Source organism: Gallinula chloropus (assembly GCF_964237585.1).
Source record: "Gallinula chloropus genome assembly, chromosome: 7".
NCBI lineage: Eukaryota > Metazoa > Chordata > Aves > Gruiformes > Rallidae > Gallinula > Gallinula chloropus.
This window is the reverse complement of record NC_140092.1, coordinates 16698942-16722115: the sequence shown is the minus strand read 5'-3', so window position 1 is coordinate 16722115 and position 23174 is coordinate 16698942. Positions and strand designations below refer to the sequence as shown.

Here is a 23174-nt window from a genome sequence, read left to right as displayed (position 1 = left end):
CATATCTCAGTAAGAAAGGGCACAAAGAACTTCCTTGGTTCCAGTAGCATAGGGAAGGAGGGATCGTCCACTGAGCTATATTCTGCCATTCTCCATGGAAAAGCCAGATGTGAAGGAAAAGCCTAGAGGGAGGCAGTAAAACTAGGTCACCTGCTTCACAAATATGTTTGTAATCTGAAGTTATTTCTAATGGGACCAGACACCACCAACACTATTTTCTCTTCTCCCTTTTCTAACTACAATGTAGATTCCATGTTTTCACTCGAACCAGCTATTTTTCAAGCATTTTGGGTATTCTCAGAGAATATTTATCAAGGCTCTACTGAAGGCCTCAGCTGTGGAAAAAAAAGGCTAAACCCATTTAGATCTGACAGTGCTAAGAATTCCATGGTGCAATGACATCAGGCCAAAATCTGAGCTCAAAACCGCATACAGCTCGTTTGACAACATTTTAAGATCAAAGACAGGCTCCAAAGCCAGGTCTGGGGATCTTGACTTTGCTATGAGAAGCTTCAGCTCTACTTAATAGGCACATCAGGTGCTGAAGACTATCCTACTAATCTAGCTGATTAAACCCACAACCTTTCTAGAGAACTTTATGTGTATAAATTAAACATTTTTGTCCGTATGTGTAATCTGAGCACTTTCTCCTCCTGGTATTGATCAAAAAATAATTGGTAGGAACAGAAGAAAAGTGTCTAAAAATTGCTTTTGATTTTTCTTGTTCTCCCATATTAGATTCTACTAAACTGGTACACGTTGAATATGAATACAGACCTGTAAATTGTAGAGTATCTTTAGCTATCTTTAGCTAGTATCTTGTTTCAGTCAACACATTCCAGCTTTCATAGTTGATATGCATGTCCACTGTGATGTTAACATTTTACAAATATTTGTTTTGTAGACTGCAGTGATGATGTATTTCGTTGCAACACTGGAAAATGCCTAAATTATACCTTTGTTTGTGATGGATATGATGACTGTGGAGACCTTAGCGATGAACAAAACTGTGGTAAGTGAAAGTTTTATGTTTTTCTACAGTTGTTAAGATAGCAGTATTGCCTAAGCCAGCAATCTTCTTCCTTAAATGACTAAGAGAGTAATATAACCTGCTGTTACTCTTTTTGGATAAAGTAAAAGCAGCTCAAAAATTCTATAGACAATTTGAAAAGGTTCAAAGAAAGAGGTCTGGTTAATACAAATTTTTAAGGTAGTGGTATTTTGAAGAAATATTCTGATATGCGATTTCTTTTAAACTAAGTCAAGATGTTACAGTTGCTTTCTTCCTAACTTAGCTGAATTTAGCTGAAATGAAAACAAACTCTAAGAGGCTACACATGATGCCAACTGTTTTATAGCTGAGCTATTTTTATAAAAGCTTCATAGTGATCTGGTACGTTTTCATGATCAAATTCTTTTTCTTTCAAATTCTGTTTTTGATCAACTTTCTATGTTCTGCCTCCTTATGTTTATCTTTCTACCTACACTAACTTTCATAGGAAAAAAAAAAGAAGTTTACCCATAAAAAAGAATAATCTTCACATGTAAATATTGGAAAACTTTGAAAGCCTTATTTTTTCTAACTTTTGTTCCTGGTACTACATCTGAGGAAAAGTTATGTGCTCTAAAATAATGATTTAAAATTTAAAATACTATTTCTTACTTTTTTCTTTTGCTTTCCTAAGGAAAAGCACGGAGAATTTCAAAGCTAAAAATCAAGGCACATTTTTTTCCAAGATTTCTTGCATGCTTCTTCACCAAACAAAACATACTCTGAGATCTTTCACTATTTTTTGACAGTTTTGGTTGTTTTATGGTGTTTTTCATAAGCTGTTTTTGATTAAAGACTCTTCTAAACATTAATCTGACTCATATCATTCCTATCTTGACATCGTTGTTTCTATATAAAAGTTAAAATCTTTTTGTCCCAGCTATAAATGGGTTTCATGGCAATTTGAGCAGACAGAATGGACCATGTCTATCCTCCCTATTCATTTTGGTGTAAATTCAGCCTGCTCAACAGAATGCTTTTCTTTATTTGTGGAATCATTTGGATAGAAAGAGTAAGATGAAGGTTGGAGTAGTTTCTCTGTCAGTATGTCTTACTGGAAATTCTGAGCATATGTAGAAAACATAGTTTCTGTTTTAGTGCCAAATATGGCAGGTATTAAAAAGATAAGTGTGGGAAATGATTTCCTCTGATGACACCTGAAAATGTTCACTAACTGAAAATTATTCCATGAAATGGGAAGCCAGAAGATCTTATAATCTTTTTAACAACTCTTAAACTTGTTTATTTGCAAATGGGAACAATGGTGCACCAGAGAGAAGGAAAGCATGCATCACTCTATAGGCAACAAATTCTACCAACTACCAACTGCAAAACACCTGCAGGTGCACAAATTCTCTTACTGTAATTTACTAATGCAAAAAGGCTCATTAGTAAGAATGATTAGCTTACGGGCATAGACCAATTAATAATATAAACTTTTGTCCTCCAATATGCATTTTATTTAGACTGTAATCCAGTGACACATCATCAGTGTGGAGATGGGAGATGTATAACAGCTGATTGGGTATGTGATGGTGACCATGACTGTATAGACAAATCAGATGAAATCAATTGCTGTAAGTTCCCTTAATCTCAAAATTATTTTTTCTTTCTTTAAAAATAAAAAAACCCAACCAATCACAAAAATGTAAATTAAGCAGTATACTTATTACTTCAAAGGCAAAACTATAAGCCCGATTGGAGAAGATCACACTTGACAAATGTTGCTTCTGGTTAACAGCTGCAGCAAATTAAACAGTTGTTCCCATTGTTGAGAAGTACCAGCATTGCCTTGTGTTTTAGCTTGTTAATTACAGACTTAACTTTTTCTTAATTGTAATGTTCCCATTAATGAGTAATGAATGAATATATAAAACCTCTTAAGCTGTAGGCTTTCTGAGATTGTGACAGTTTTCTGATGTGTTTGGATGGAATCTATCACAGCTTGTTGGAGGTTGAACTTCTGTCTGCTGCCAATGGGTGTATATTTGCAAAACAACTACACTGGAATGTTACTGAGGTTGCAAAATCAAGTCTTGGGAACTAGCATATGTTTTAATGTGATTTAAGTTCTCATAAGACATATGCTTATGCTGATTACCTGACATACATAGTTTCAGTAGCTGTAGTTAAAGACCAGCACAGCTGTAGGCTACTGAAAATATAGCTTATATATAATAAAAAATGTCTAGTGACCTTCAGTACTATGCAATGTTATCAGCTCCTCCAAAAATAACATCAAGGTGATGATAAAAACTAATTATGACCTTAATTAACCTAAGCTGATTAGAAAGTCACATTTTTTTTTTTCTCTCTAGCGTGTCATAGTCAGGGTCTGGTGGAGTGCAGAAATGGGCAATGCATTCCTAGTGCATTCCAGTGTGATGGAGACAATGACTGTAAAGATGGAAGTGATGAAGAAAACTGCAGTGAAAGTAAGGATATCCCTCATTTTACTCTTACTGAGACTACCATTGACTGCTGCATTCTGAAGTGCCTTTTAGCTAAAGCTGTCTGACAAGTTTTCTTTGCCTTTCAAATAACACTTGCTATGGCTGGTTGGTGTCTCCTTTCACACAGGAAGTTGTAAGCAGGGTTTTATTAGTCCTTAAAAATACAAAAAGTTAAAGAAATCAAGGTGATATTTCCCATAGTATTTGGATATCTCACATGATCAGCTGTTACTTGAAATAAATTAATATATATTCACATTGTCTACAGCAATTAGAAGCTACTATCATGGGAGTTGGTGCTGTTCCAGAAGAAATTTGCTCATGAAAATCCTTTTTTCATCAGACCTTGGGAGTCAGAGGAAGGATGTTTTCATAAGTAAACTAATGATTTAGTGTGCAGAAGAGAAAATATATGAGAATGTAAGTTTACACAGCTACATAATAGCTGTCCTATGATTATATGCAAGAAAAGGAAACCAGGCAGTTTCTTGACCCTGGACCATGTTTTCCCAAAGACTTGTGTCCTGTGGTACATTTTGGCACTCAGAAAAAAATGTAGTCATGTTGTAATGGTTTCAGCATTTGAAGGCATTTTTTCACAGGTGATTCCCTTGTTTCTGGTAAGGTATAACTTCAGATTGCAGCCTTACCTTCAATGTAGGAATTATTCATGTCCTTCTCTTATGAATCTTATTTTTAAGAAGTTAAAGGAATTCACTTTATTTAGAAAACTTCAGTGCTGTCATATATAGTGTTATTAGAAGAAACTATTCAAAGGTTATTACAGTAGAATAGATCTGTAATCATAAAATAAATAGGCAGTGTGATTATATAAGCCTCATTTATTTAGGAAAACATTCTAGAAGAAAGCCTTTCATAAGCATGTGTGCTTAATCCCTTCTGTTCATATTAAGTTCCTGGGATTGTCCTACTCTAATTTAAACATCTCCATTCAAAAAATAATGAGAATTTGACACACAAAAATTACCATTATTCTTCTTCTCAATTACCACTGATGTTGCAAAAAGGTCTTGCTTGGAATTTCTTCTAGTTCTGACTGAGGCAATCTAAAAAACTAAGGACCAAATCTTGTCTTTAGTTTTGATTGTGCAGTCTCTCAAAATTCTGGTTTTGTTCTTAATCTTTCCTGATGGTCCAACCTCAGTCTTGTTCTATGAATTCCAAAGTGCTCTATTTCTATTGCTGATAATGAAACTGTAATTTTTAATGTAAAAGAGATGAGGCAGGATAATGAGATAAATTGAAAAGCACAAAACTATTTAGAGCATTCTATAAGCAAGCATTTAAACTTTTAAAATTCACCCAAGTTATGCAGCCATCTCCTGTCCACCCTACGTTTGTGTGAGAATATGTAGGCAGAATTTGAGCTTCATTTGGACTGTTCCTCTTCAGTTCCTTGCAAAGTCCCTGTGAAAGCAAGGCAGAATTCTTTTGAATTTCTTACATATGTTGTTGATTTCAACAAAACCAGAAAATACAATAGGACACACATGCTTAAGAAAAAGACTTCTCTACAAATCAAATTATTTGGATATGCTTATCAAAGGAGTGAAGTTTTGACTGAAGTGATCTGGAATATTGGTTTCAAGGACAGTAAATAAGTAAAATCAGCATAGAAATTTGAGCTCGATATGTAGTTGCCTATGTGAGGATATAGAGACATTGTTTAATGGTACAAATGTATACATATAGGGATTACAAATGACCATTGCTTCATCTAAAGATGAATGAGAAAAATTGATTCCTTTACTATATACCTTAAAGAAGTTTAATGTATGGCAGCTATTAACATTGTCTGTCATTCATTTTGAGACAATAGAAATCAAATATACATGGCTTGTTCTGTGATCCCATCAAAAACAGGGTAGAGATGCACCTGTAAAAAAAGTCAATTGCTACAGCAACAGAAAGTACCTCCATTGCTTCAATATATAGCATATATGAAGGGAAGTAAATCCATATCATTATTAATAGATATGACTATGTTATCAGTTCTTTGGGAGAAGGTTTTTGCCAAGGTCATTGAAAAAAATGTTTCTTCAGGATCTTCTTTATGTCCAAGGTAGAGGATACCATGTCTGGATGCTTAATGTTTGTGGACAATAGTGCAGTATGAACACTAAGAAATAATTGCAATAAACAATTTTAAGCAGGATGAGATGATAAAATCCAAATTGTTTGGTCTCGGTGTGCAGAATAGTAAATTAAATAACTGGTTTTGCAAAAGTCATATGGAAGAGAGAATAGACCACTATGAGACAGTGGTTCAACGATTTGTCAGAGAAAATAACTACCCAGGTAATGCACTCAGAAACTTTTTATTAAGTGCTGGATTTAGTTATTCTGAACCCCATCTCTAGGACCATAGCCTTTTTGGGTTTCTTTTTATTATTGTTTGGTTTTTAATCAGCCAAAGAAGGACAATAAAGCTTCAGCTCTGACGACCTTTCGTCACGATGGTTTTTATTGTCTGCCAAAACAATCATAAAATGAGAAGCAGCTCAACTGAATGGCATTGAAGAATAATCCCTTGGGGGTATTCTCTTTCAGGCAGGACCTATTGTTCTCTTTGAAATCTGATTTACATAACTTTTCATACTCTACCAGATCATGGTAGATGACTTTCAGAGATCCATATCTCACATTCAGAAACTGGGATATAAACACTTACATTAAACATAAGGGTAAAGAAAAGAGACATCTGGACACTGTTGTACAATTTTCTTCCTTACAACACTTCCTTACCACACTTGAAATGCTGGAGGCTACTTATTCAACTATGTAAAGAAATATGTAAGTGTAATGTAAACTCATCAAGTGTAATGTGTTTTCTTATCACTACACTCCAGTCATTTTTATTAGTCTGGTAAATAATTAGAACAGTAAATTTCTATTTTCCTCAGGTCAAACCCTCTGTCAGGAGGGAGACCAGAGATGTTCTTCCTGTCCTGATCCCTGTGGAACTTCTCTCTGTGAGATGAGAAACAGCCAGACAAACTGCAGTAAGTAGGTCACATGCTCATACTGTAACTTTTCAAGGTGCTTTAGAGTATAATGAGGATGAGAGTAGAACACAGTAAGTAATATTTTGTTATCTAATGCATGCATGTAATAATTAAGTATTGAAAAGGACAAAGTTGAAATGAAAGTTTAATCATAACTCTTGCTTATTGATATACTAAGAAATACACCTTCCATTTGACATTGAGATATTTTCCCTTCTGTGGATTTTTGATCTGTACTTCAATGGGTGATTATAGTTGCACTTTTTCTTTGCATTTAATGACATTCGGTGTTTACATAAAGAACATAGTGCAAGTGTCAAGCAGAAGCTACTGGTTTATCTTTAAAATATGAAAAAAAAACCCCAATGGTACTGTGTTTAGTAGAGCTTTAAGCCCTCCTATGAAGGAAAATTTTTGATATTCAATACTGGCAAGATTAATTATTCTTCTAACCAGTACATATTGCAGAGGTCCAGGATATTCAAAGCGGCATATCTTCATTTATATGTTCTATACTATACCACTCTGTGCAAACCTCCTGTACCCACTGCACATTTCTCACTTGTGCAATGCAGCATTGTGAACAGATACCCAAAAGAAGTATATTTGGCCAAGTTTTGAAAATGGAGCAGAATTGCATTTAGAATTATTCAAAATTAATTAAAACTTGGTGTTGTGTTAATACAGTCATCAACTTAGGTCACCTTGGCAAATAGGCAGGCTTGCCTTCCCTTGCATATGAATGTGTAGACATATCCTATAATTGCTTTGTGTTGAACAGTTACCTCTGCAAGGTATGGTTTGGTACTATGTGGTAGCGTTTTGGAATAATATTATTCCATTTAGGTTGGAATGGATATGGGAAGGTCTGCTAGTCCAAACCCCACATTTGTGACTCTCACCCACAAGTGTTTGAGACAGGCATCATTGATGGTGGGGCTTTTAGATGCTGCTAAAGTAAAGATAACTGGGTGTATGTGCTTTACACATGCTTCTATCAATGCTTCTCTTAACTTTCTGAAAAGGGACAAACATAAGTACCTGTCATGGTTTAGCCCCAGCCAGCAGCTGAGCACCATGCAGCTGCTTGCTAACTTCCCCCCTCAGTGGGGTGAGAAAAAGAGAAGACAAAGGCAAATCAGGCAAAGCTTGTGGGTTGGGATAAGGATAGTCTACTGGGACAAGGAAGAGGAGGTGGAGAAATAACAATAACAGTACTTTTATGGCAAAATATACAAAACTGGTGATACACAATGCAGTTTCTTACTGAACCATGCGAGTCAGACCATACAGCTCAGACCTGTCCCGAAGCTGGTCCATTCCCAAGCCACACATCCTGGAGCCATGTGCCCCCTCCCCACTAGCCCCCCTTTATGCTGAGCATGACATCATGGTATGGAATGCCCCCTTTAGTTAGTTTGGGTCAAGCTTCCTGGGTGCCCCCAACTGTCTTGTTTAGCAGGGCAGCATGAAAAACTGGTCAAAAAGAAGAGACCGTTTTTTAATTTTATTTTTAAATATTTGGAGCTTAAACTGCTTAGTAAAGAACATAGTGTGACAGGATAAACATTGCATTCACAGCTAATGGCTGGGCAGTCACCATTTGTGCATAAGACAGATCCTCTATTTGCTTGGCAACTGAGGCACCAGCAGCAGCCTCACCCAACAATACACACATTTCCACATCAGTCTCTGATTCGTATAAAATCAGGAGCAATTTAGATTCTATGAATAGCAACTCCAGTCCTGCAAAAGGCAACAGTCTTTCAAGCACTGTGACCACAATTCAATCTTTCTCACAATAAGAGAGAGCTCGCAAGTGTAATTTCTTTCTTGGACTCATCTTCCTTGTGAATAAACCTGTATGAGAGTTACCGTGGTCCAAAATATTTTTCTGACCAATTCAGATGTTTGTATCCCATTGTACCTATAGGCAGCAGTTTTGGGAAACGTTTGAGTGGCTGTGTTACAAGTGGACTATGTTACAGGAGAGTGAAAAACATTTTTTGACATGTGATATTTGAGTTCTAAACCAATATTCCTATTCCATGTCATGAGAAACCCAAGAGTTTTTTAGTTGAAGATCTTTCCTCATCATATTATGGGCAACAGTTCGTAATTCTCAACAGGAATGACATTTAACCTGAATTAGACTTCTGGATCATCTCTCTTTCTCCTTTTCTGGTCCAGTGGATATTTAATTGTTTATACACAATGAAACAGCAATAGAATTTGGGAGAGATTTTCTTGCATAACATCTGGAAGAACTATTGTCTTTTTTTTTTTTTTGTGTTATTTTAGCTGTTCATATTTTGACCAGAATTATTTAATCTTTGGTAAGAGATGTGAATTTCCATGGAAAATTTCAGTTTTTGAGAAAGCAATATTTTCTGACCCGAATAACTTGTTGGTTGGAAAATTCCAAAGCATAGGCCACATTTCACAATATTGAGTATGATGGATGTTCTCCATGTGTGATCATGTCTGATTGGTTTCGGCTGACATTATGATGCCATTACAACATATGCAGAATAACAGAAAAAGATCTAAAGGAAGAGTGTAAAGAAGAGAGATTCAAGCTATTTTAGTGCTTGGTGACAGGACCAGAAGCAGCGGCCACAAACTGAAACACAGGAGGTTCTGTCTCAACATAAGGAAACACTTTTGTTAAGCTGAGGGTAACTGGACACAGGTTCAGTGAGGTTGCCCAGAGCGGTTGTGGTTCCTACATAGTGTGTAGAGCAAGTTAATAATAAATACATAAAGATATTAAACCCAGGCATAGACTGCTTGGGGTGGTCTTTTAGGGTAAAAATTCAATGAATTTTATTCCTTGTTCCCCACTCATTAGATTGTACTTACATATGCTGTAAGTAAGGGAGTAGCAAGATCTCTGTAGGACAGACATCGAAAGGAATGATTAGTATTTGACTTAAATGTAGGCAGCTGTTCCCCTGGAGTGGGTGTTCTGTTTGTTATTCTGCTTGTCTATTGTAAAGAATTGGGTGTGAGAGCAGAAGTTGTTCTTTTTAAACCTACAATGACACTTTGAAAACACTTTGTATTGAAAACATATAAAGAGCTATCCTATAGGGGCATTTCAGCAGACTAGATTTTCTTCTAGATTTCCCCTACACCCTTATAAATATGAGATGTAATGAGAGAGAATGATTTATGTGCATTTCTACCCTTTAGTCTTAAATAACGTTACACAAACACATAGAATATTACATGGTTAATTTGCTCCAGTTTCATTGTGAAATACTGCTGAACATGTAATTTTCTGTACACATCAAGAAAAGTTGCTTACTGGAGAAAAATTAAAGCACAATACCAAACTTGTCTGGCATCTGGGGTTGAAGTGTGAGAGAACACAGAGGACCTCATCATGAAGAAAAGGAAATGGCAATAATGTGAAGTGGACTGTTGAAGTCTTTGAACCTCATATGCCCCAAAGCTGGGACTGAGTGGTTTGAGGCAACAGAAACAGTTCAGTATTGGCAGTAGGCAAGGAAGGCTGTATGAAAATTAGCTTTGTGATGCTCGTATTAGAGGTAAATGCTAAAAGAGCTTGTAACAGGAAATGCCAGTTCAAGAAAGGCTGGACAGTTCTGCTGGTCAGCTGAGTAATTGACTGTTAGATCTTCTTTCAACTTCTTTTCAAAGATACGGACATAGGCTCACACAGTTGCCACGTTGTGCCGGCAACTGATACTACGACTGGATAGTGGAGAATATTAATCATGTTAAGATGTTTGCTTCCAGAATAGGCAAACATATGCAGTCTTTTGATAAGAAATTACTTTTGAATAATACACTTTTTCATGGAAAATTTTCTCGTATTTCAAAAGTCAATAAAATTAAGTAACTTTAGGTTGGTCTCGGGGTAAATAAAAAGCTGAACTGAAGTGAAATTCTGTTCTTTTCTGTTGTGGTAGAAAACTAAAAAACAAATCTGCCGATTTAGGATTTTTTTTTTAAATTCAAAATACTTGGTCAGTTCAATAAAACTGCATGATTTTTGTATACAACTATAGCTTGTATAATCATATGGGCTTGTAGCTTTTGTATTTGTTTTGCTCTTGCTTATCATTCTCTTTATCATCAATAACATCTTATCTGAATTAAATCATTAGCATGTAGACTGTCTCTTAGTGTTTGTCCAATACACAACCTAATTATCCCCATTCTTCCTTTAGGTCACAGGATGTAAAAAAAAAAAATAATAAACCAGTTCTGCCTTCTGTTTTCTATACAGAGAAATTGTGCAGTCTCTGTCATTAGTGATTTTTCAAGAACTGAATAAAGCCTTGAGAAAGCTGATCAGTCCTCAGACCTGACCAAGCTTTGAGCAGAATGTTGGACTAGAGACCTCCTGAGATCCTTTCCAACCCAAAGTATCCTATGGTTCCAGTCATATAAATTGACAGTATGAAGTTTGCTATGGTAGCATAGGACACCAGTAGGAAGTGTATTGCTGCATTGTACAGGAGCTCTCGAAAATAATCAGAAACTTGATTTGAAAAGAATAAATCTGGTTTTAAAGAATGGTTTATTGTACCATGTTAAAGTTAACATGTTACTCAGGAAATTAATGCATATTGGTAAGGGAATGTAAGTCCTTGAATAGATTATTAGGTAGGCAGAGGTCAAATCCACCTTTCTTTACTGGTATGAGTAGGCTCATAAAGCTCTGAAACTTGTAGTTTCTCAAGCCTGAGATAAAATCTTGACTGAAAAATTTGTTAATAATTACTATTAGTACTTACATAATTATTTATTCAGTATATAATTTAATACCATTTGTGTTTCTTTTCTTGTTTTCTTTCTGTGAAAGGTCAGTGTGAACCAATTACTCTGGAACTCTGTATGAACTTGCCTTACAACTATACTTACTATCCAAACTACCTGGGCCACAGGACACAGAAGGAAGCCTCAATCAGCTGGGAGTCATCTCTTTTCCCAGCTTTGGTTCAGACCAATTGCTACAAGTATCTTATGTTTTTTGCCTGTACAATCTTAGTGCCAAAATGTGACCCCCAAACAAATCAGCGAATCCCACCTTGCAGGTACTATGCTATACTTCATTTAATTCTTGGATGACTTTGTCTTTCATGGTAGTCTTTCCCAATTTCCTGTTTCCATTAAAAATGCCAGAAATTTGGCTTTGGAATGCCATGGCTAGAGTTAGAGAAATCTATTTTATGAGATCATTAATTTCAGTTCATTATACACATGATTAGTATCTGAAGTATTCAAAAAAAGGAGAGTTCCATAATTTTCAATATATATATATATATATATGTATTCAATAGAATGGAATAGTTCAGTTGGAAGGGACCTACAATGATAATCCAGTCCAACTGCCTGACCAAAAGTTAAAATGTGTTATTGAAGTCACTGTGCTAATGCCTCTGAAACGCTGTCAGGCGTGGGGTGTTGACCACCTCTCTAGGAAGTCTGTTCCAGTGTTTGACCACCCTCTCTGTAATGAAATGCTCCCTAATGTCCAGTCTGAACCTCCACTGGCATGGCTTTGAACTGCTTCCATGCATCCTATGGTTAACTGATGTCAATCCACTCATCCATTCTTTCCAGTTGCTCAACTCAATGTTGAATTGTTTGGTACAGATAAATATTGATTCTTCTTTATGTAATACTCCCCCCACCCCAGCCCACCCCATTAAATAATGTATTGTTTTCTCAAAACACTCTGAAAAATAATTGATCCTAAATGGATCTGTTTGCTTGGGTTTGGTCACTGCATTTCTTGAAACTTAATGTAGGGAGAAAAATGGTCCATCAAAGACATGTAAGTTGAATACAATGTCTTCCATGAAAGGAGTGTCTGTTCAGAGAACAGAGGTCTGGATAAAATAATAAGATTAAATAAAATGCAAGTTGAAAGTGGCATGCAGGAAATGGAAGAAAGGCACTTAGAAAGCTGAAGCAATAAACTGGTCTGTGTGAACCTTTTTGATACTGGGTCTGTAAAGGAAGCATTTCACTGCTACAAGATGTATTTGGCTTTTTCCCTGAAGGACAAGTGCTTCTTAAAAAGGGTTCTTTGCCATCTCTTACAGTGGAGAGGATGCTTATAAGTAGCTACATTTAATTATTATATTATAACTCAGATTTTATAAGTCTTTATAGTCTGCATAAAGTAACAATGTTTCAACAGTAGCAATGTATCTTTTGATTATATTGTTTTCGTCATGTTAAGAAATCTGATGAACTGATTTTTCCTTGATCTTCATCTTTACTATGGCTAGGATCATCAACTTCCAATAACTGGGAATTTCTAAGGCTTTCACTCAGTTACTTTGTGCAATTCCACTTTGTCTCCTCAGGACATTATGTGTACAGTCTAAGGAACGCTGTGAGTCTGTGCTTGGGATTGTAGGTCTGCAGTGGCCAGAAGATACTGACTGCACTCAGTTTCCAGATGAGAACTCAGACAACCAAACTTGTCTAACGCCAGATGAAGACGTAGAAGGTAACTCCTATAAATACATATAACATGAAATTAAAGATTTATTAGGTTCCCAAAGTCATTGGTCTATTTTTTTCCCCCACCATACCTCCTCTTTAAATTATAATATTTAAACTGTGGAAATGATATCAAACTTGGTTTCTGAGAATTTGGATACCTACAGCTTACAGATAAGAGGAAGTTCTCATAAGAAATCTATTTGAAGGAAGGATCAATTACTCTCAATCTGTGAAAGTCAGTGTTTGACATTTGTTGCTAGCACCACACCTACTGCTTGCTTGTGTTTATACTTCATTTTTTCTGCCCATTTAGATGATAGAATAATGCATTTCTAATGAGGAGGCAGATTCTTGGCAATCATAAATCTGAGCCCCATGACAGCTCTGACAAAAACCAGTGTAATGTTAATGTCTTTGCCAGCTATTGTTTGCTCTTGGGTTTTGTTTGGGGAAAGTTTTGTAGAGTTTTGTCAAACCAGCTTCAGTAGCAACTGACACATTTGGGTTTTGAGTTCAGCCATAATACTAATCTTTGTGGTTGTGAGCATGGAACAGAAGAATGAAATTGCTTAGATGTTTCTAGATGCTCTTTGTGTGTATGAAGAGAGAAGCTGTGCAGCTTTTCATTCTGCAGTGGTCATTGGATGTGAGATCTGTGGGGATTCTGACATGTCTTTTCTTTTTCTTGCCAAAGAGCCAGTAAAGTAGTTGGGAAAATAGTGAGAGGATGTGTATCTACTGTGCCTGCAATTTGCTGATGGTGTTCAGGCTCTTCTGCTCTCCTACATGGTTGTGATGGCCTTTCCATAGCCTTGATCTTGCTCAGAGGAAGCAATGGGTGAAAGCTGTAGTCCATAATTCTTTTGGTGAAAATGTATCATTGTTGATATAGTGGAGAAATCCTGAAAAACCAATAAAGCATATGTAGGAGTTAGTACTATTTCTAGAAGCAAAGCCTCTGTGTGCACATATCATCATGAGGATTTTATAGAGACATGCAGTACTGTAGTAATGAAATCCTCTGTTTGTGGGATACTTGAGAGACAAGGAAATAATTTTCCTCCACAGCAGTGGGCTGCTGGAAAGGAATTACCCATTATTAAACAGCAGAGTGTAGGAATGCAAAAGTAAGATTTAGCAAAACAAGGTGAGTCCAAAAAAACCCCTATGATTTAATTTTCTCAGGTATTGAATGTATTTTAACTTGCCTTCCTGTGTGTTATTAGATAGCTTGGCTTTGAGGTGTAATGTAGAATGGTTATATTTTAAATACGCTACTGCTTACAGAACTAGTGGGTTCCATTTCTAGAGATAAATTTTGTTCACTGCTTATTGTTCATTTTAGCCCTGAAAACAATATTAATGAAAAATCAAAAAAAAAAGCAGAGGATTTTAGTATTCTTTTAGAAACAGTGTAACTAAGTAAAGGGTCTTATGACAGTTGTTTTGGGTTCATTTATTTCTATCATTTTGTGTTGGTTCAATTCCAGATTTCTGCTGACTGCTAATGTTGGTATAGAAAGTCTTTGCTAGGAAGTTCAAATCTTATATAAATGTTTCTGAAAAAAACCCACATAAAAGAAATTAAGATTCTGACAGTATTTAAAATGTGTATGATTACAAAATAGAGATGATTTTCTAACTTAAGCAATAATTGACAGTTACTACAGTGTGATGAATTGCTTAACTTCTCCAGTGAGCACTGAATTCAAGAATCCTGCTTGCCAAGACAGCATGCATTGTATACTTGGTTATTTGCATAATGAGTTATTCTTAAATGTTGGCAGTATAGTTAACATACCTTTTACCACTGGAATGTTATTTTCTAAGGCTCCTGAGTTCATTGACGATATTTTGGTACAACTGGCTGTGGGATCCTAAAACTTACCCAAGGAAGTACGTGGTATTAAGTATCTGAGAGATTTTGCAGGAAGGAAAGAGAAAAGCAACATATGATGGAAGTTGTTCATCAAAGTCACTGGCATGTACAGTGAAGAAATGGGTGGGTTCTTCAAAACCATCTAAATAAATAAAGCTTTCTCAAAATGGTATTCTCTAAGCCAAGGTAGAAATGATGCAAGGGTTCATTAGTACACATCTATAGGTGGTTTTATTAACTCAAATAGCTACACAGTTGCAGAATTATTTTTTTTTATCCTGGGGATCTCTTATATGCATTTCAGCACATCGATGATCTGTTTCTGCTCCATACAACACTGCAACAGTGAGGAAAGTATGCCAGTTACTTGGCAAAGCTTTGAGGTAACATGTGAGAGCGTGCTCTGGAAAATACTGCTCCACCCCATTCACAGTCCAATTGTTAAAAGTCTTGGCTGCTACACAGTTCCAGTTTAGTATCACACAAGCTCTGTTCCTGTCATTTACTCTTCTGAAACAGTCACAGTGATAAGTAAGTACCCATGTGATGATTAAGTTTGCAGCTCACAGAGTCTGGTTTCTCTGTTCCTTGTCATTGACAGAATGCTCACCCAGTCACTTCAAGTGCCGTTCTGGGAGGTGTGTCCTGGCATCCAGAAGATGTGATGGTCAAGCTGACTGTGAGGATGATAGCGATGAGGACAGCTGCGGTAAATTAATTCCCTAAGTTGGTTCTTTTGAACGGAGTGTAGTTGAAGTATAAGAAAATTAGTTTTGTTTTTCCTTCGGTTATTGGAATACAGCATGAGAGTTCAGAGCATGAACCCCTTTATCTGTAAGAAAGATATGCTTGAAAGTTTTTGGCCTTTTAATTTTGTTTTGCTTTGTTTTTTTTAAGACTAATTGCAGTAAAAATACTTTAGCAAGCATCTGTCTTGGTTAATGCCAACACAATTTATGACATTTGCTCATTTAGGTTCTGCTAACCATATTTCAGGTTGCTAGAGTGTTTCTTTAGTAATCAAGACAAAAAATGTTACAGATCTAATTGTTTTGATGTCGTTTGAGATTCTACTGAGCTGAAGTAGAAATTCGTAGAAATTTATATCTTGAATTCATAAATATAGTTTTAAATTTATACATGTTAATGTTCTCATTGTAATGTACTGACAAAAGGTCTGTGTTGCTGAAGTGGATTCTCTAGTGGAAAGGTCAAGAATTTCATATTTTTTCAGATCAGTTGACCTCAAGCTGTAGGTAGGATTAAGTGGTAACCACAATGTTTATTCAGTATATTTTTGAGTTTATTTATGGTAGAAATCCTCTTGACTTTTAAATTAGAGGGATGTATTTAGCTTGACAATAACCAAGAAACCTCTTGGTCACTATTTATCCTTGTATTTGCTGTCAGGGGAATTTTGTGAAGGAGAAGGGAGATACACTTTTTCTTTCTGTGAGTAAGGTGTAGCCTCCATGGAGTTCTGCATGCAAAACTAGGGGCAAAGAGAATAATTATAGATCATTAAGGATTTAGAGAACAGGGGTTGAATTATGCGTAAAGGATTGGAAAACATTCCAGCAGAGCAGGGCTCAGGTGCACAACCTGCTGTTTTTTATGGAGAGTGGGTTAAGATGGAAGGACAATTTATATGAGCAACAAAAGGGTGGCAATAAAAGACTTTCTATTCAGCTTCACAAAAATAAACCATGATCCAAGACCTCAAAGCTGATTCTAGGCTAAAATTCAAGCTTGACAGTTCTATAAAATGCTTCTTTTTTAACAGCACATTGTTTTAATGATTGGAGTAATCAAAGGGTTATTTATCACTGAGATGCATTTTCAAATCACACTCGTCTCTCTCTCTGCCCCATTCTCCTCACGATGCAAAAAGAAAGCAAAAAGCAAAAAAAAAAAGCTCACTTAAACAGAATTGGATACCAGGTCATTCTCCTTTGGATTATAAAGGAATGGCAGAGCTGATGGTCACAGTGACTCTTTCAGAATTTGTCGCATCTTTACCTTTGACTCGTCTTGATTGTCCTTCCTGACAAGTATTCTTTGTTGCAACCTGTTCTTAACTCTTTAGGACAATAATTGCGATAATAATTATATTCTCCTAGCATTAACATATGAAATATTGCTATAATATGTAACATTGATTTCTCAAGTGGATCTCTCTGTCTCTATAGTCTAGACAGAATGTCACTAGCAATCAGCAGAATTCTTATCAGTTTCTATAAATATAGAAGACTGTATCTGCTAGGAAATTACTGCTGTTGGAGTGACATTACATTGACCAGGGGTAATACCGTTACTGAAGAACGGAAAGTCCTTGTAGAGCTCCAGAAGTAACTGTCTCAGACTCATTCGTATTCTATGGGTGCAGGGCAAAATCAAACCTCGATGATCTTTCTAGGTGTAAATGGTTAGCTCACATTTATCCTTTGAAATTGGTTTTATGCCATTAAATAACAATTAGCTTTTAAATTTAAAACCTTGTCTTTGAAATGCCTTAAATGACAGGCATAGAACAACTTCTCAGTGCAGGGAGGAGGAGGCTGGGAAAGACTAGCTGCAGCTTTTTGATGGTCAAGCTTCTCTGGTCAATAATGCAAGGTAGAACAGCCCAAGGTATATTCTGCCCATGCAGAGTAGAGCTGTATTCAGCATCTGCTGTCTCAGCCTGTTGTATCATAAATGATACTTTTTAAAGCTTTTTTATTTTATTTTCATATCAGGTTCTTAGCATGGCTGAAATTCTTTTTTTCTTTATTAGAGTAAAGGTTTTGTTTGGTTTCAAGTAATTTTTCATTAACAGTTGTCACAAACGCTATCAAGAAGGAGGCCTGGAAAATGGTGATACCCAGGAAAGTTTTTGATTGTGTGGAATGAGTTTCATGGGTCCAAGGCTATTTATTTCTCTGTGCTGTAACATTTATTTACATGGCTTTTTGAATCTAAACAAAATCAAGCTCTCCACACACTTAGAACATGAGTAGATTTTTTCAGTAATTCTCTGGTTCCAGTGAGTTCCACTCACTTCTGAAATAACAATTCTTGGAAACAACATATCTGCTTAGTAACTGTCATTTATTGCTGGTCTGTTGCTGTTCCAGGTCCAGGCAAACAGAGGGGTGGTTTTGAATGCAGTTTGTGAGCTTATACCTCAGTTATTTGTGTGTGGCGACATCAGGGCTGTCACCTGAATTTGAACTTGGATTAAAATGAAAGCTGGTATCATCATCTATAGAACAGGCCAAACAAAGCAATCAAACCATCTGCTTTAGTCAGGAGAACAGATTGGCTTTATGGGTTCCTATAAAACTAGAACGTCAGATGTGCAGGACGGGAGTACCTGAAGGTATTTAAACTGGTATCACAGCTTTATTAGTTGATGGAAATAAATAGTGAAATAGAACAAGAGAAAACCTGTATCTTGGGCTATTCTTAATTTCCTCTTGCAGACTAACAGGAACTTTACTGTCAAAATACTTTGACACAGTTTTATAAGTAATTCCCCCTGAAATCAGAGAGGCTGGTGAGCAGGACATTGAAGAGACAATAACGTGTAATAGCGGACCCAGCCATTGGGTCTTTCACATCTTTTCAAACTAGTTTGGTCTCAGATTAAGGAACCAAGAAAACTGTTTGTGGTGGTTAATAAATATTTAACAGCATCTCTTCACCTTTCATTGTCATCTGCATTAGATTCCCTACTAGCACTGCCAGAAAAAAATACGTATTTCCACACTGTTTCATGGAGATTCCATGCTGTTGTGGGATTTGCACCAAATGTCTGTGTGCTATGCTTTTAAAGGAAACTTACAGACTTCAGGATTATAAAAGTTTATATAGTACTAGTAAATGTATTTCAAGAGCAGTGGTGTGTGGGTTTTGAGATAAATTAGCTAATGACTAAACCGTAAGTTATAGATATGTGTGACATCATATGGATTACTATTTTATAAGCACTGAAGTATTATAAAAATTATACATTTTATACCCATTTATCAAGTGTGCACCATGACAATCTTCTTTCCATTTCCTCATTAGTACCTTTTAAAATCTATATCGCAAATAAAAAAAATTTGGGTATTAAGGAAGATGAAATCAGCTGATTCAATATTGCATGCAAGTCTTTCAAAACTGTGATTCTCTGTCTCCAGGCTGTAGAGAAAGGGGTCTGTGGGAGTGTCCTTTAAAGAAGCTGTGCATCAAACACACTATGATCTGTGATGGTTTCCCAGACTGCCCTGACATGATGGATGAAAAGAACTGCTGTAAGTGCTTATGCAGTTTGTTGGTCCCATAAAGGGGTGATCACATTTTTGTGATCTCGGGGTGCAAAAAAAATGAAAGGAAAAAGGTTTTCTACAGACAGAGAAGTTTAGTCATCACCTCAGTTTCCTTTTCCATTTTTCTATGGCATCAGTTTATTTCTTTCCTCATGTTTTGTCCTTTGCTGTTGACACCCTTGGATCCTTGCTCTGTGGTCATTCTGGTCCTCGCTCATTTTTCTCTCCCTTCCTCTTATGTCTCATGCATATTTTCTTTATTTCTTGCATCATCTTGACTCCTTTTCCCAACTTCATTCCATATAGGTATAGCTTCTCACAGCCCCCTTTTTTTTTTTCTTTATTTCCTTTCTGTTTTGTTTTTCAGTAAATTTAATGTGTCCCAACTCTATTTGACTTTTCTTCGGCTTCACATTTCTGAGATTCTGTCTCCCCACTTGACTCCACAGTCTTTTTCTACAGCACAAACTGATGAGTATTAGAGATACAATGTGTAGTATGGTACACCGATGGTATGGGCATACTGTCCATAGACGCAGTGTAAGTGGGTTCTGAGTGCTGAGGGGGTGTGGTAGTGTTGAGGGTGTGCAACAGATCCCCTGGTTCCCTACAGGAATGACCGTGTTCTGTTTCCAGTACATGATGGACTAGTGGGATGGGAAGGGGTGGAAGACCAGTGAATGGCAGCTGCTTTGCAGGATCCCACCCTTCACAAGAAGCTGTGAGTGAGTGCCGTGGGATGTTAGCTTCACTTTCATGAATACATTAGTGGTACTCTGAATTCTCTTGAGAAAATTTGGTGTGTGGGCATGTCCCCAAGAAAGGAATTAAGAAAGACATACTGGGTGACACTCACCCTGCACAAGAATGAAGAGATGCTTGTGAACTTGATTGAAAGCTGAAATTTTAGTTCTCTGGCCATCCCAGTATTTCAGGGTTTTACTGGGAATGTAGGATATAATTTTCAAATTAAAAAAAAAAGTTGCTCCTGAGTCTCTGGAATTCTCTTGGCAGGGACAGGTTAGTAGGTACATTTTGTGCTATGTGGAACATATAAATCTATCTGCCAAGATGACTGGCAGCCAGCATGTATCATTAGATCTAACTTTGTTTCTTTTTGGGAAGAGGCAGCTCACGGAGCATTTCTTAATCTGTTTTTCATTATGAAGATTATACACTTTGACTTCCAAGCGGTCTGTGTGCTGTAATCTGAAAAAAGGAAGGTGGTATTAAACTAATTTGCTTATGTCACACATTAAGATCACAGCTGAGAAAAGATTCTCTGAGGGCTTAGGTTAATCTAGTCTGCAATTATCAGTCTATATTTCCTCTCTGCTTTTGTGTTGAGGCTTGAATAGATGAGGGTTCCCAGGTTCTGAAATGTGCTCTCTCTGGCAGAGTTACAGGCTTTTTTTCTAGGTTTGCGCACTTAATTCCAGAGCCAGAAAGGTCACTTAGGTCAGAGCAGGCAGCACTGCTTGCTCTGTCCATATGGTTTTCCCTGTGCAGTATGTATTTTGCACAAGTGTTGCAAGGAAATGCTTGGTTTGTATGGCCATATAGATGCTATACAACAGCCAGGCATAGGCACAACTGAATGCAGCTTTCTTCCACACGTTCTCTCCCTCTCTGCGCTCTCCAGCTTTCAAAACTCCCCAGTGATGGGGTTTATAGAAGCTGGGAGAGAGGCATGTTAGTGAGGAAGGTACTGTAATGCTACACACCTGCCTTTTGTGTGGGGGGTTGTTAAGGTTGGGAAAGCTAAAAGTCACTTGTCAGTAGAAGCTCTTGTGGTTCCTGCACTGGACAGAGATTCGGGCAATCCCTATCTCATGCTGCCAGCTGGAAACCAACTGCGAACTGGAGCATGTCTGTAAGCACATCAGTTCCCCATCTCTAAAGTGGAGATAATAATAATTCAATCATTTTAAATAGCAAAGGAGGATGCAAATGTGAATATAGAATTGCTGTGGCTGAAAGGAAATACGTATGCTTTTTTTTTTTTTTCAAAGAACGTGAAGAAATAAGCAGATTTGCATCAGTCTTCTGAAAAGCATGGAGAACAGTATTTTCATCTGAAGACTGTAAGAGGCTTAGACAGGTTTCATGTGACAAGACCACAAAGGATACTAAGCAATCACAGATCTTGCTGTTTCCAGACACCCTTCCTTCCTGTGGAGTTGTGATGCCCTCTGCCACTGCATGGCAGCAACTGCCTTCTGCCTCAGTGATGTCCATTCTTAATTTTGTTGCAAATATGTCTCGCTTTCTTGCTCTAAAAATCCAACCTGTGCCTCCCTTCACCCTCTTTCTCATTTTTTCAGTCTCAATGTGAACTTCACATCAATCATTTCTTTCTCAGAGTGAAACATGCTTTTGTCCTTGCAGCATTTTGTAAAGAGAGTGAACTTGAATGTGCCAACCATGAATGTGTGCCACGAGAGCTCTGGTGTGATGGGCAAGCAGACTGCAGTGACAGCTCAGATGAATGGGACTGTGGTAAGTTCCTGCCATGGTTCTACCTGGCAGTGATGTTTGCATGGTGGTGGTGATCTCAAGTGATTTGATTTAGAACACAATTAGGGTGGTGGAGAGATGCGCCCTGCACGACTGAAGGGAGACATGGCAGGAACTTCTGATGGTGTACAAGATCTGGGAAGTGCTGTGAGTAGAAGAGAGAGTAGGAAGATGTGCAGATATAGAATTAATTTGGCACAGCTTTTAAGCCCTGATTCTATACTTCTGAAAATCAACATGAAATGCACACTGGCTGCAATGGTGCGAGTTCAGGGCTTCTCAGAGAGAAGACAGTGCTACTAGGTGCCCTTTGCACTGGCTAAAGACCCACAGAATGATGTAACCTGCTCTTGCTATCTATATTCAGGTTAGGCCTCATGCTTTTATGTGTTGTTAAAGTAGAACCCTCCAAGAATTATTCTTTAAATAAAAATGAAGGTGAATTTCAAAAAACTGCACTGAAAAGAAGCTGGTTGGATGGTGGTAGTTTGTCCTCAGAGACTTTGCTAACGTGTATTTTTCACATGACAGTCATTTATATTACTAAGTTTTTAGATGTCATTTTAAATACAGAAAAAGGTGTAGTGTGGCTTACAGAAGCCATTGTGTATTCATATTGAAGTAGATTGTATAAATATTTTTAAACATTTAACATGTTATGAATATTAATAAATAACAGCATTTAATAAAACCTATGCAAGGAGGAACAACGGTTATAGAAATGCACAGGAATTTTCTAGATTAATGCACAGGAATAATCTAGATTAATACATGCCTTTGTCATGGGCACAGAAACAAAAGCACCTTCAGTATATAGGAAAAATGTGTAATGACTGGCTAGGTTAAGATCAGTACTGTCAAGGAAAAAGTTGGAGGAACAGTTTAACTCAAACTGGTATGTATTTGGGGAAGAATTGCACACCTAGAAAGGGAAGCATCTAAATTTCTGGTTTGGGGCATTTTGAGAAGTTTTTTGTATGTGTTAAAAGCGGTTCACACACTTTTGAACATGAATTAAGAGAGAAGCAATTGTCATGATCTTTCTTGTAACCACGTAGTTGTGTTTTTCTTTCTCTAATTATACCCACCTATTAGTATGGCAGGAAAAGTGCATATTACTGAGAGTCAAACAGCAGTATCATCAGTCTTGTGTCAAGCAGCATTCATCCTGCAAATTATTTTAGTGATTTCAATTGAACTTTTTGTGGGGTAAAACATAATTTTAACAAGATTAAGGCTGTCACAAAACCATGTGTACCTGTGCTGGTAAATCAAGAGTATTCTGGTTTAAATCCTAAGTCTTTGTTGTTTAGTGTCTCATGCTGTTAAATGGGAGCAAGTCATTGCTCTGATAGCTACTGTTGCCTTGCTTTGTAATTGCAAAGCTATTGAGCACATACAATCAGCAGAAGTGGCAGGTATATTGAAAATTCTTTTGAATGTAGATGTATGTTTTCAGCA

General features: G+C 36.9%; 1 protein-coding gene across 1 annotated transcript in view; it reads left to right on the top strand.

Annotated features, from left to right (window-relative positions):
• The window catches only part of CORIN (corin, serine peptidase), a gene marked incomplete at its 5' end in the record, with an annotated part of 115056 nt that overhangs the window by 74727 nt on the left and 17155 nt on the right, over positions 1–23174 (top strand). The window contains 9 exons of the mRNA XM_084266622.1: positions 905–1012; positions 2518–2628; positions 3370–3486; positions 6429–6527; positions 11368–11599; positions 12881–13026; positions 15503–15610; positions 19068–19181; positions 21585–21695. Of these exons, the coding sequence (XP_084122748.1) occupies positions 905–1012; positions 2518–2628; positions 3370–3486; positions 6429–6527; positions 11368–11599; positions 12881–13026; positions 15503–15610; positions 19068–19181; positions 21585–21695 (1146 nt within the window). The remainder of the gene's footprint in view (positions 1–904; positions 1013–2517; positions 2629–3369; positions 3487–6428; positions 6528–11367; positions 11600–12880; positions 13027–15502; positions 15611–19067; positions 19182–21584; positions 21696–23174) is intronic.